The sequence below is a fragment of the Coenobita brevimanus genome, chromosome 85 (genome assembly GCF_032717465.1).
Source record: "Coenobita brevimanus isolate Jiangsu-jjx chromosome 85, ASM3271746v2, whole genome shotgun sequence".
In the NCBI taxonomy this organism is placed as follows: domain Eukaryota; kingdom Metazoa; phylum Arthropoda; class Malacostraca; order Decapoda; family Coenobitidae; genus Coenobita; species Coenobita brevimanus.
Window position 1 is genome coordinate 18,256,081 of NC_137038.1, and position 14,918 is coordinate 18,270,998.

At 41.1% G+C, this 14,918-nt stretch overlaps 1 protein-coding gene across 1 annotated transcript in view; it reads right to left on the reverse strand.

Annotated features, from left to right (window-relative positions):
* The window catches only part of YME1L (ATP-dependent zinc metalloprotease YME1L), a 757,090-nt gene that overhangs the window by 126,500 nt on the left and 615,672 nt on the right, over positions 1-14,918 (reverse strand). The window contains exon 13 of the mRNA XM_080280511.1: positions 6,019-6,165. Coding sequence (XP_080136637.1) covers positions 6,019-6,165 — 147 coding nt within the window. The remainder of the gene's footprint in view (positions 1-6,018; positions 6,166-14,918) is intronic.

Consider the following 14,918-nt stretch of genomic DNA (forward strand, 5'->3'; position numbering starts at 1 on the left):
TGTTTCCAATCGGTTCTCACTAATGAAATAGAGTTTGTGGAAAGGGAGAGAGTGATTAGAAATGTACCGGTGATAAAAGCTATAAAAGTGAAGGTACAGGAAGTGTATAAATTACTGGAAACTCAAGATGTAAGGAAAGCCCCAGGACCTGATGGAATTTCTAATTGGGTACAGAAGCAATGCAGAGAACAACTGGTGGATAAAATTCACAGTTTAATCGTGTGTTCTCTGGAAGAGGGGAAAGTGCTAAAAGAATGGAAGAGGGCAAATGTGGTACCAATTTATAAGGGAGGAAACAGGGAAGAACCCCTGAATTATAGACCAGTGTCTCTAACCAGCATGGTCGCAAAATTGTGTGAGAGAATCCTGAAAGACAGATGGATAAAATATCTAGAAGAGATGAATATTTTGGCTGAATGTCAGTTTGGATTCAGAAGTGGAAGGTTGTGTTTCCAACTTATTGAGCTTTTACTCAAGAGCGATTGACGTGGTACAGGAGAGAGATGGTTGGGTGGATTGTGTGTACTTAGACTTAGAGAAGGCCTTTGACAAGGTACCTCATAAAAGACTAATGTGGAAACTAGAATATACAGGAGGACTGAAGGGGAAACTCCTGGAATGGATAAGAGACTTTTTGAGAGACAGACAAATGAGGAGAGTAATAAAGGATAGGATGTCTGGGTGGAGGGAAGTAACAAGTGGAGTTCTTCAAGGCTTTGTGTTGGCGCCAGTAATGTTCCTGATTTACGTAAATGATATGGTAGATGGAGTGAACAGTTATGCAAGTCTGTTTGCTGATGATGTAAAGATGAGAAAGGTAGAGGTTGAGGAGGATTGTAAAATACTGCAGGAGGATCTGGATAGGATACATGATTGGAGCCGGACATGGGAAATGAAATTTGATGCAAAGAAATGCAAAATATTGGAAATGGGTAAAAGTACCAGGAGGCCTCCACTGAATTATTTGTTGGGTAATGAATTAATCACAAAAATGAGAGAAGAGAACGATTTGGGAGTGCTGGTCCAAGATAGTTTGTCACCTGAAAAACACATTAACAAGATAGTTAGAGAGATGTATAAACTCTTGACTAACATAAGAGTAGCATTTCATTATATGGATGAGGAGATGATGAAAAAATTGATAGTGTCCATGATCCGCCCCAGGTCAGAATATGCGGCAGTACTGTAGTGTGTTCCCCACACAAAAAGAAAGATATAAACAATCTATCTATCCATCTATTGCCAGATGCCTCAATCCCATTTGGGGTGGCCACAAACAAATCGCCTCCAAGTCGCCCTATCCCCCGCCATTTCACTGCCCTGCTCCCAACTCACACCCCCCTCACTCATATACCTCTCCACCCCATCCCTCCATCTCATCCTCGGCCTCCCCCTCCCTCTTCCCCCCTCCACTTCACTCACATACACTCTCTTCGTCAGTCTTTCACCCTCCATCCTCTCCACATGGCCAAACCACCTCAGTGTGTTCCTCATAACGCTTCCAATCACATCCACATCCACACCACAACGCTCCTTTATATCCTCATTCGTCAGCCTGTCTCTCCATATGACTCCACAGGCTCCTCTTAAATAACTCATTTCCACTGCTCTCACTCTTGACTTGTGTCCTTCCAACAATGTCCAAGCTTCACTTCCATACATTGGAGTTGGTATCACAATACTGTCATGTAGTAACTTTTTCACTTCCATGCTCAATTCCCTGTTTCTTATCATTGCTTTCAAAGAACCAGCAACCTTTCTTCCCTGCTGTACCCTTTCAAGCACTTCACCCTCCAAACCTCCATCCTTACTCATCACACTACCCAAGTACTTAAACGTACTCACATTTTCCAATTCCTCACCATCCAACCTCGCTGTACATTCACTGACTTCACCTCTCTCAAAGACCATCACTTTACTCTTCTTTACATTCACCTTTAGATTCCGTTTCTTACACACTCTCCCAAACTCATCCACCAAGCCTTGCAGCTCCCCTTCGTCTTCACTCAACAACACAGTATCATCTGCAAACAACAATACAGGGAGTTTCCAAACACTATCCTCTCTCACCAGGGCCACTCCAACATCCACTACCCTACCTTGTACCTCTTTTGTTACCCCATCCATGTAGATTGAACAACCATGGAGACATGACACATCCCTGTTTCAACCCAACCTTCAAAGAGAAAAATTCACTTAGTTCACCATCCACACGCACTGCAGCCTTCGCACCTTCGTACATACTCTTCACAGCATTCAACAACTTCCCATCTACTCCATATATTCTTAACACTTTCCACAATCCTTGTCTACCCACCCTGTCATATGCTTTCTCCAAATCCATGAAAGCTGCATACAACTTCTTTCCCTTCTCTAGAAACTTTTCCACTAAAGATCTAAGAATGAATATCTGATCTACACAACCTCTTCCCTTCCTAAAGCCTCCCTGTTCTTCTCCAACTAATTTCTCTGTTCTTTCTCTAATGCTGTCAATAAGTATCTTACCATACACTTTTCCTATTATACTAGGAAGACAATTGCCCCTATGATTACCACACACTTCTTTTTCCCCTTCTCCTTTGTACAAGGGAATAATTATACCTGACTTCCAATACAAAGAACAGCAGCCAAGATGGTCCTCAGTCTGGCAGATCTGTCATACAGAGAGAGGCTGGAAAAGCTGGATTTGCCTTCCTTAGGGGAAAGGAGAAAGAGGGGAGACATGATTGCAGTGTTCAGGACCATGGTGGGAGTAGAAAAAATTGACAAAGAAGATCTGTTTTTATGGGATAAGAGAGCAACAAGAGGACATGGAATGAAATTGAAAAGTCAAGCTGCTTGCAGGATATCAAGAAATATAGCTTTCCTTACAGAAGTATTGACTTATGGAATAGCCTGGACAAAGAGATCGTCCAGTCTAAAAACTTAAACGAGTTTAAAGTTAAATTTGACTTACTAAGAAACAGCAAGGGGAACCCACGAGCATAGCACATTTCGTGTATATCACAATTAGGTACAAAGTACTAGGTAAATACTGTACATAAATATTTGGAACGACTTAGACAAAAAGGTGGTGCAGAAGAAAAACATTCATGTATGTAAAAGTGGACTAGATAAATGTGGATATGGAGACAGGGCAACATGAGCATTGCTCATTTCCTGTATACTACAAATAGGTAAATACAAATAGGTAAATACACACATACACAATTGTGACAGCATGCACCGCGAGAGAGGGAGGACCTTCGTCACAACACTCTGCATTGACCACCTTTGGCCGCAACTGGTCACACCAAAATAGAATCTTCATATGAGTCAAGTTTTGTACTAGGATAAATTAAATGATGGTCTAATCCAGAAGAGCAAGTATAAACAAAAGTGTTGTCCAATTAGTACATCATCAGCTGGGTGTCATCTATCACCAGGCGGGTAGCAGGGAGATGCAAACTTGTAAGTAAAAGTTATCTTTCTAAGTAAGAATTATCGCAAGACAAGCACCATCTTTAGTAATGTGAATATGGAAGAAGTTAAGAGAAGGGATAAAGGTAAAATCAGGATGATGATTTCTACCCAGAACTGGTTGAAATCCATCCATCCATCATCCAATCCTGCGTTGCCCCATGAGAAGCACAGAAGCTTGGGGCTGGGCAAGGTGGTCCTGACATTTAAGATAAGAGTGACCAGCCTCACTCATCCCTAAGTGGCATTACGTGAGCAATAACCCCAACCACCCCTTGGATATAAACCTTCATCGGCTCAATCCAAATGGAGCGCTGTAATTACCCACAAAACTACCAGGCACCATAATTTGGTCATATGGTTACCACCCAGCACAGTAAACGGTTTCCTGGTGTACAGGAAACAATTCAGCTAGTCACCCAGTGTAGAGTACTGATAGACATAAAGAACAGGAAAGAATGAAGGAAAGAAAGACAAAAGAGGGAGTGTAAAGTCACCTGTGGGAAGAAGGACGAGGAAAGAATGAAGTAAATAAAGAGTGAAGAGGAAGGAAGGAAGGAATGGGCAGACACCCGAGAGGAGCGCTACATTGAGTGAGTGGATGGTGAGCGCCCCCACCTACTTTGTTGAAATGGAAAAATATAATAAATTAAAAGAGACACTGAATAAACTGGAGAAAGCTTTTCAAAGTGAAATAGATGAAATTAAGAAGGAATTATGCATGCAGAGGGAAGAAAATGAAAGATCAGTACAGGAATTAAAAAAGACACAACAACAGATGAGCTGTCAGATGAGGTAGTTTCACTTAGAAGGAGGACTAGTGAAATGGCAAGTAGAGTTGTCAGCCATGAGAGTATTATGGAAGAGTTCAGAAATGATACAGAGAAAATTAGGCAAGCAAGCAGTCTGACAGATCAAAGCAGTGATACAGAAGAGATGATAACCAAGGTGAACGAAATGATGGGAAATTGCAAAGATGAAGTACAAACCACATATGATGAAACAATGAAGTAAGGAAAGACTTAAAAACAACAGTCAAAGAAAAAAGCATTCAAAAGAAGAGAAACAAATTATTAAAAACAAACCAAAACTAGTCAAAGATTTAGCAGATATCAACAAATCTATAGTGATCACTGGTACTGATGAAGAAGAAATAGGAAACAAAATTTTGAACGACAAAACGGAGATGGTAAATATGATGAACAATTTGAAGTTATTACAGTATCAGAGGATTTCTCTGACAAAGACATAGAGGAACACAAAAGGCCAGGGAAATATGAGACAAATAATTCAAGGCCCCTGAAAGTAAACTCCCAGAGTGTGAACACTGTGGAAGAAATACTAAAAAAAGCAAACTCATGGAAAAAGAGGAATTCTAAAAAGTACGGACAAGAAAATGCCTAACTAAAGAGGAATTGGGAATACTAAAGGAGAAGAGGGAGGAAGCAAAAACAAAGAACGAGGAAAGATCAGAGGAAGAGTGAATTTTTTTTACAAAGTAATTGGACTGCAGGTATGAAAGTGGTATATAATCAACAGGGAATAAAAGGAAGGAAGGTAGTAGACTCAAGCTATGACAAGTATGTAAACAAGATGATTAAGTTGATGTACTCAAATGTTATGTTATATAAATGCATCTCAGTGAAAGAGAAAGCAGACATAAATGAACATATTGCCTATGGGGAAGCATCAGCAAGAGGACACTACAAAAAAACTACACAATAAGAGAGGCGGTAAAGACGTATGGAAAATCAGTTTCCCAAATAGGGCAACTGAACAGTGGAATGCACTATCGAGTGAAACAGTGTATGCCAAAACTATTCATAAATTTAAAGATATGTGTGACAAAAATAGTTTAATACACGAGACAGTGTGAGCCTGACTCATTCCTGTAGAGATACAATCAGGTAAGAGCTATACAACAAGCAGTTTCTGCCCTGCTTTACAATTTTGGCAACTTTTGGGTAGCACCTCATACACATTCATCTGATCATTCTCATCCCTGCAGGTTTGAGCTATGAATATCCTCCTCCCCTACTGCCTAAGTCTCACTACCATACAGCATTATACTCCTAACACATGCTGCATACAAGGGCTAATATGAAGTAGGATGACTAGACCGGATCTCAGTAGACCTAAATGGATGCGAATGGACCCGAAGTATTTTCTCTTCTCTAATCCTGGGGAAATCACATTTACTGTAATAAAGAACAAAAACTACATTTTCACTATTGATGGATGAGGCTCCTGCATAATCTGACTCTAGACAAATTGGGAACTGGCTAAACTGATCTAAGCTGTACATCTGGTAATTTACCAATTTCCTGTGTACAGTACAGGTTTCTCCTTTCTAAGCTGTACAGTTGCAGACAGAAGTACTGATTCATTTCACTTAAATAACAAGACAGTGAACAATGACTCTGAAGAAGCAGTAATGTGATCTCCTGAGCTTGGCAAACTTTTCAAGAAATTATAGTACTTACGATTTTTATAATTCTTCCACTAAAAAGTGAAGCAATATTCTTGTCTAAAACTATGAGTGCTGTGTGTACTGTATACCTTAAGATCAGAGGATGCTCCAGAAGTGACGAGATCACTACCAAATATTAGTTCTTCTGCAGCACGGCCCCCCATCAGGGAATCCATGGTGGCCAGCATCTGACTCCGCGTCATGTGATACTGCTCCTTTGCTGGGATGTATGCCGTCTGTACAAACATAAAACCCCACATCACTGCCTGCTTTGTATCTTAATGTAATTCAAATAAAATCCATTTTCTGTTGACTTTTTTTTAATGATGATGATGTTGTTATGCAAAAGACTTGTATCAAATGCATCCTCATTTCAAAACAAGGGTGTGCTGTTTAGTGTTCTGACTGAGGAGTTCTACTGCCCTGTGTGTGTAATGAGGACTGGTATGTAGGTGTCTACTTTTAGTGTTAGAATGTCTGAAGGTGGGATGTGGTTGAAGAGGGTCTGGTAATGTTTTTGTAGTGAATGTTTTATATGCCTAGCTGTTATGCGTGACTGTTATGTATAGCGATCCCCTGCTTATTACACATCGTTAGTACTGAACATGGTGAGTGATAAAGGAACTGTGCAATAATGAACACAAAGAACCTGTGGGATTAATCCTAGCTGGTCCCAGGTACCACATGCTCAAATCCCAATTTTCCCTTTTACGACAATTTAGACCTACTAAATACAATACATAAGGTTACGGTAAGTACCAGAAACACACACACGCATGGTTAGCTTCACAGAAACTGACAAGGACAAAATATGGGAGAATATTTAATCAGTTACTGGGTACACATACATCACAGAACCTTCGACCAACCACTCACCTTGCTCCTATATGTACATTAGACTCACTGAGGAGAATGTATTATTTTGTTTAAGCAGCAGCATGACCTTACCAGTTCGATTTTTTTTGGAAAATTTATCCTCCATATTTTACTTACTATTTTTCAAGTAATTGACTGCCACAAAGGTTAAACTATCTTTACAACCACTAACAGGACCAAAGAGATGGAGGCCATCTTATGGTGCACCAAAGACAGACAGATGCTATCTTAAAATGTTATTTATGGCACAAACTTGCCTTTATCAGTGCTGATTTATCTAAACCTAACCTAATTGCTCATAACAATCCAACTTACCGTATTTCCCGCCACAAAGTGCACACTCTTCCCAAAAAAAAACTTTCCTTCAAAAATCACCCTGCATATTATACCACAAAAGTCATGGTTTGAGAGAGGCCTATGGGCTAAGGTGGCTGGTATGAAGGCCAACAGTAGTCAAAAGCAAATCATTCCATCATCTTACCACAGTAATTACTACTTAGACTGCACCATGCCAAGCTCATTAGTAAATTGTAAACAAAGTCAGCTGATTGCCAACTAGCAAATATATGGTGCCAGTGAAAGATTTGTATGTTTGTGTATTTCTATTTTAACTAAATAATTTATCCATCTATCCATCATCCAATCCTATGTTGCCCAATGAGGAGCATAGGAATCCAGGGCTATGCACGTTGGTCCTAACATTTAAGATAAGTGACCAGCCTCACTCAGCCCTGAATGGTATTACATGAGCAATAAACCCCAACCACCCCTTGAATATAATGCTACCAGCAAATCCAATTGGAGCACCTTAATTACCCACTAAACCACCAGGTACCACAATTTGATTATGTAGTTACCACACAGCACAGAAAATGGCTTCCTGGTGTACAGGAAACCATGTGGCTTGTCACTCAATGTAGAGTCACCCACAGGAAGAAGGAAGAGGAAAGACTGATGGAAAGAAAGACAAAAGGGGGAGTGTAAAGTCACCCATAGGCAGAAGAAAGAGGAGAGAATGAAGGAAAGAAAGACAGAAGAGAAAGGATGGGAGGAAAGGGCAGACACCTAAAGCTAGTTAAGACTGGGCTAGGTTAGGTTAGATAAGGTTCGGTGGGGTTGGGTTATGTTTCGTTAGGTTACCAGTTTAGGTTAGAGTAGTCTAGCATATGAACCCCTCTGCCCATGATGACATGTCTGTCGTCATATGGGTGTGGCTGTGGCTATACTCGATGACGTGTTTGTCGTCATTTAAGCATAAAAACCTTTACCAGAGAAAAAGTTTTCAGCCGATCGGCGTCATTTTTGGAGGCGTCATAGTTTCCGCGCTTCTCGTCAAAAGTAATGACTTGGCAACCTTGGGGCCCGAGACGCGCAGCAGCCTGGACAGGTTGATTAGTACCACAGTGGCTGTCGAGGGAGAAGGTAGCACACGGCAGGCCCTTCAAATTGTACTCTACTTACCCCCGTCCTGGATGCAAGTCGTATTCCACTATACCAATAGTGCTTGTGTTTACGTTTTGGGCACTATTGTGATTTGATTTGGCGTTTGCAATAGGGAATTAAGTCTTTGTGAATCATTCCTGGCCGTTATCAGCTGTTGGCCCAATGAAGATTGTGCTAGGCCTACCCTGTTTTTTGCCGTGTCCCAACAACTACACTCCCTCTACCCTGCACCTAATCTGAGTACAGGTATTCAACCACTGAACAATAGTGACAGTGAATCAGGTAAATATAGTGTGCAATAGCTAGTGAGAAAGGACATGGTGAAATGCTTAGCAAGGGGAGGCGAGAAACCGCCTTACAACACAGCGTTGTCTTGAAAGGAATATTTGCCAAGGTGTTGATGAAGTCCTTGTTTTATGCTGATATACAGTGGATACTGTCACTGTGCAACAGATAGGAGTATAGTGCAATGAGTGTACGTGATAAAATATTGGCTAGGGCAAGAGTCACGTACGCCTTACAGCCACAGCACGCCGTTGTCAGGAGGGGAAAAATAGAGGAGGTTTATAGAGATATCTGATTTTATCATATTGTTATATTTATTCCAAGTGCTTTTTGTGTGAAATAAAGCATGAGTGTTATAGTGATATGTTTATCGTATGCTTGTGTGGATGAAAGTAAACACTGCACCATGTGCTCGTCAGAAGATATCGTCTGTGATATCTAGTACAAGAGTTCTTCCTAATGCAACATGTGAGGGAAACCACCAGAAAAAGAGGACTTGATGTACCTTCAGTGCTAGATCTAATATTTACTAGGCAAGAAAATGATATTGACAGTTTAATATATCACCCACCACTCGGCAAAAGCGATCATGCAGTACTAAACTATAACTTCAGGATAGCATATGACATAGTAAACAGCAATGACAGTTACAAAAAGAGCCTAAACTATAAAAACGGAAATTATCAAAACCTAAAGAAGTATTTCTTAGAAGTTGATTGGGAAAATGAGCTTAAAGGACAAGATTTAAATGCTGTATATAAAAAATTCTGTGAATTTTATGAAATAGGAGTCCAGATGTACATCCCACAGCACAAAGAAGCAGATAAGAAAATACAGAAACGGTTCAATACAGAATGTAAAAAATCAAAAGAAAGGAGATTTGTTGTGGAATAGATACAGAAGATATAATAGTGAAAGGGCATATAATAATTACAAACAGGCAAGAAACGATTATACAAGAATAAGGAGGGAAGCCCAAAAACAGTTTGAGGAGGATATAATAAATAAAAGTAGTGATCAACCAAAGCTGTTTTACAGCTATATCAGAAGCAAAACCAAAGTAAAAGATATAATACAATCAATTACAGACGAGGGAATCACTTATACACAAGAGAAAGATATTTGTGAAGCACTAAATAAGAATTTCCCATTAGTTTTTACAGAAGAAAAAATTTTTGAGAGGGACTATGTGGAACATGCATGTCCACACATACTACCAGATATACAAATAGCAGAAAAAGTAATACAGGAGGAGTTAAGTAGATTAGACAGAGGAAAAGCAAGTGGTCCTGATGAAATTTCATGTTGGGCACTACGAGAATGTGCAAAGGAGTTAAGTAAACCATTATTTTTAATTTTCAAGAAATCCTTGAGTCAAGGTAAACTACCTGATATTTGGAAAAAAGCAAATATTGTCCCCTTATTCAAGAAAGGAAATAGACAAAATCCACTCAACTACCGACCAGTATCACTGACCAGTGTTGTAAGCAAGGTACTAGAAAAGCTTATAAGAAAAGCTTGGGTAAATGATCTAGAAGAACACAGTATGATAACAGAAAGACAGTTTGGTTTCAGAAAAGGAAAATCATGTGTTACTAATCTGTTGAGCTACTATGACAGAGTAACAAACACAATACAGGAAAGAGAAGGATGGGTGGACAGTATCTATTTAGATTTCAAGAAAGCTTTTGACACAGTACCACACCAAAGACTTTTATGGAAGCTGTACCATCAAGGAGGAATTCAAGGCAAACTGTTTTGTTGAATGCAAGACTTTCTCATAAAAAGAGAAATGAGAACAGTACTAAGAGGAAACTACTCATCATGGAAAGAAGTGACTAGTGGAGTACCACAGGGTTCAGTGCTGGCACCAATCATGTTTTTTGTGTATATAAATGATATAAACAGTAACACTGGAAATGAGAGCTATCTGAATATGTTTGCAGATGATGCAAAAATACAAAGGAGAATTACTAACACAGACTCTCGTAAAGAGCTACAAGAAGAATTAAATAAACTTCATGAATGGAGTAGCACATGGCAAATGGAATTCAATGTGGACAAGTGTCATGTAATCAAGTTTGGTAAAAGTGGAAAAAGACCTGATTGGGATTATAAGTTAGGAAATAAAACCCTATACACATCAGAAAGAGAGAAAGACCTATGTGTGATTATCAATAACAGACTATCTCCGGCTGACCACATCAGCGAGAAGGTACAGAACATGTATACACTGCTTGCAAATATGAGAATAGCATTCACATACATAAATGAAGAAAGAAAATACATTGCTCGCACCCATTTTCTTTGCAAAAAAACGTACCAAAATCACCAAAATAATTTTTTTTTTTGGTGTGTACAGATGTTAACCATTGTAATGTGCTTAGAGAAAAATAAAATGGTTACAAACACCCTCAATAAATATGATAAATAGTAAAAATTATCCTCCCCTCCTCTCCCTGCCCCATACCTCCAATCCCCTCCCTCCCCTTCCCTTCCCTTCCCTCCCCTTGCCTAACTATCCCTTCCCCCCTCCCCTCCCTGCCAGGCTGTCAAATCTAGCAAGGGAAGATGGTCATGAACCCCCTAATAAAAATATGATAAATAGTAAAAATTATCCTCCCTTCCTCTCCCCTCCCCATACCTCCAGTTCCCTCCCTTCCCTTCCCTTCCCTTCCCTTCCCTCCCCTTCCCTTCCCTCCTCTCCCCTTGCCTAACCTCCCCTCCTATCTCCTCACCTAACCTCCCCTCCCCTTTCCCCTACCCTCTCCCCTCCCCCCTCCCCTCCCCGTCGAGCTGTCAAATCTAGCTAGGGAAAATGGTCATGAACCCCCCAATAAAAATATGATACACTCAATCCTCGTAAACCGCGGCAATTTGGGTCTGGACCACTGCCGCGGTTTACAAATTACGCGGTTTATAAATAATAATTCTTATGTGAAAAATTAATTAGGGTCTGGACTTTGGCCAACCACCTCCCAAAGCACCCTACCTACACCTATCTAGGCACCACCAAATACGAACATACACATTTAGGAGTAGTCAGTGCATGTATTTAATAGAAATAAGCAAGGTTGAGGGATCTCACCTTAATCCTATGACGATAATGCTTAAGTGAATGCAGTGGGGTGGTGTTAGGAAGAACTTAGAACCTCTCAGCATGAGGTGGGAATGCTCCCTCATGCTGTTCTCCATTCTCCAGGTCCTCAGCCTCCCTCAGGAAGCCCTCAAAGTCTGCCTGGTTTTGTTTTGGTTTCTCCCTGGTTTTGTAGATCGTCCTTATGGTCGACTCGTTCCTCCCATAATCTTTCACCAGGCTTGCAAACTTCTCTCCCTTCTCAACATGACAAATGAGCTCCAAACGTTGACTGTACGACAACAGCGGCTGCTTCTTGATGCCACAGGGCTTAGAGCGCTTCTTCGGGGGTTCGGGAGGGACCATGGAAGGTAGGAGGTGGGGGGAAAGTGCACAAAAAAAGGCAGGTAGCTCTCATACCGCACGGTGAGGCTCTGTACTGTGCGGGTTGGCAGGCAGAACAACAACAACATGGCTGCATTAGTATGCACACTTGCCACCAGGGACAGGTGGTGACTGGTTGTTGGGTCACGGTTATCAAATTGAATGCCGCGGTTTACGATTCTCCTCGGAAAAGACCCACTTCGGTGCCTTGAACCGTGATTTTCGTGACTTAACAGCGGTTTAAAGGTGCTGGCAGTCTGACAGCCACTTTGCCACGGTTTACGAATCCGTGGTTTATAAACACGCGCTTTACGAGGATTGAGTGTAAATAGTAAAAATTATCCTCCCCTCCTCTCCCCTCCCCATACCTCCATTCCCCTCCCTCCCCTCCCCCCTCCGAGCTGTCACATCTAACTAGTTTTCGTTTTGTTTCATTTCGTTTCGTTTTTGAAGGCTCCAACATGCTTGCATGCGTTGACATAAAATAAAATTTCTTTTTCGTGTGGGTTTTGAATAAAGATAGTTAAAATAATTGTGGTGTGCATATCTGTATGCAAAGACACGAATAAATTACAGGTAATGATTCAAAAACATGCGCCATAAAGCGTTAAAAATATGAAAAATATTCGAGGTCGGGGAGGTGCTAGGGGGTGAGTGTGGGGGTGGGGGGAGGTGGTAAGCCCAGGAGGGGGTGTATGGGGATGGAGGGATGGGAGGAGACCACCACAAGACACAAAGGAAGGGCCCCAGTGGAGTACAGGGACATGGAGGGAGGGTAAGGGAAAATACCCTTCCCCCAGATGACTGGGAGGGGATCCACATGCGAGGGGGGAGATGCATGACAGGGGGGGAGGGAGGGGTGGTGGTGATGGTAAGAATGGTGGGAGGTAGGGAAGTAACAAGGTAGTGGGGTAGAGGGATGTGGCAAGACGGAGGTGGGGGGTACACCCCCACTGCCTGGTTACAGGCCTGGGTCCCCCCTTCGGTGTGTCCAACACTTAGTTCTGATTGGTTAGAAGCCATGTACATCACAGCTGGGGTGGAGCCAGCTGCCGCAAGTTTTTTGTGGATGTTGCACGATCGGTTTTGCTCGTCCTTTAAAGAAACTGCGCAAAAAGCAGGATCAATGAGCTTAATACTTTAGGGGTTAATACCATATTTTTAGTCACTCCCTCCCCCTCCACACAATCACTTTCCTCAGGGAAAACTAATTGGAAGCTTTTGTTCATTATTTGTGTGTGTGTGTGTGTGTGTGTGTGTGTGTGTGTGTGTGTGTGTTCTTACCTAACTGTATCTTTACAGGAACGAGTCAAGCTCGTACTGTCCCGTGTCTTAAACCATATTTATCATACATATCCTTAAAATTGTGAATTGTTTTGGCACACACTACTTCATTCGGTAGTGCATTCCACTGATCAATTGCTCTATTTGGGAAACTAAATTTCCTTCCATCTTTATCACCTCTATTCTTATGCAGTTTTTTGCAGTGTCCTCTTGCTGATGGTTCCTCATAGGTTAAGTAATCATTTATGTCTATTTTCTCCTTCCCTGATATGCATTTATGTAGCATAATCATGTCACCTCCTTTCCTTCTCTCCTGTAGTGTTGGTAGATTCAGTTTTTTGAGTCTGTCTTCGTAGCTTAGATCCCTTAAGCTTGGTACCCATCTTGTAGCAGCCCTTTGAACTTTTTCAATCTTGTCTATGTGTTTTTTGAGATAAGGACTCCAGACTACTGATGCATACACAAGGGTTGGTCTGATGAATGATGTTCTTTCTTAGCATGTCTTCATTTATGTATGTGAATGCTATTCTCATATTTGCAAGCAGTGTATACATGTGTGTGGGGTTGGTGGAGGATTAGTACCCCTCCCTGTAAAACAATTAACTCTAAGCCCTTAGCCACCCCGTTTGGGATACATGGCGTCTGGCAATGAATGAATGAATGTATAAATGTTCCGTACCTTCTCACTGATGTGGTCAGCAGGAGATAGTCTGTAATTGATAATCACACCTAGGTCCTTCTCTCTTTCTGATGTGTGTAGGGTTTTATCTCCTAACGTATAATCCCATTCAGGTCTTTTTCCACTTTTACCAAACTTGATTACATGACACTTGTCCACACTGAGGGCCGTTTTCAGTCGTCCCCAATGGAGTCCCCAGTGGCCTACTCGCCTCCGAACACACGTTTTCGTTTTCACAGTCGCCCCCAACCAGCCTTCCGAGGCCTCTGTTGGGGACGGCATTCGGGACGGCCCGAACAAATTACTGGAACATTCTTGGGGGACCTGCAGCCTCCCCAACAGACAGTTCCAAAAGTAAAAAAGGTGAAAGAATAATTACATGTAACATTTTCATTATTATTTCAATATTATATACCCAATGTAATATTTCTGGGGTAAAAAACACACCCGGTACTGAAAAAAAATATATGTTTGTGTATTTTTATGAGACTTTCTACTATGTATCCGAATACTAGCCTTTCGCAGACGGGTGGAGGCTCCACAATAAACGGACCCGAAAGAAATACGAGAATGGTCGTCTAATGCATATTTTCATGAAAATTCTAATATATGTTGCCCGACGTAAAAGTTGATATAGCTAACACGCTGTTTAGAAAAGAAAATGTTCATGTATTAATAGTATATCCATTAATAAACCACACCATCACTCATTAGACGTTAAACATGTTACTTCATGGTTATTTTTACTTAAGCCTTTTTTTACAGTACTTAACGTTCATCAGCATTCAGCTTAATTCCGATTTCAAGTAGGAGTGTGGTGAGGTTGCCGTTAGTTAGTTCTTCAATCCGATGACGTTTCTTCTTCGTTATTTTTGCTGCATTCTTGCGAACATCTTCACTCCTGAATATATTAGTACGAATTGTGTGAAGTGGATGTTCCAGCCATGTTATTCATCACATTC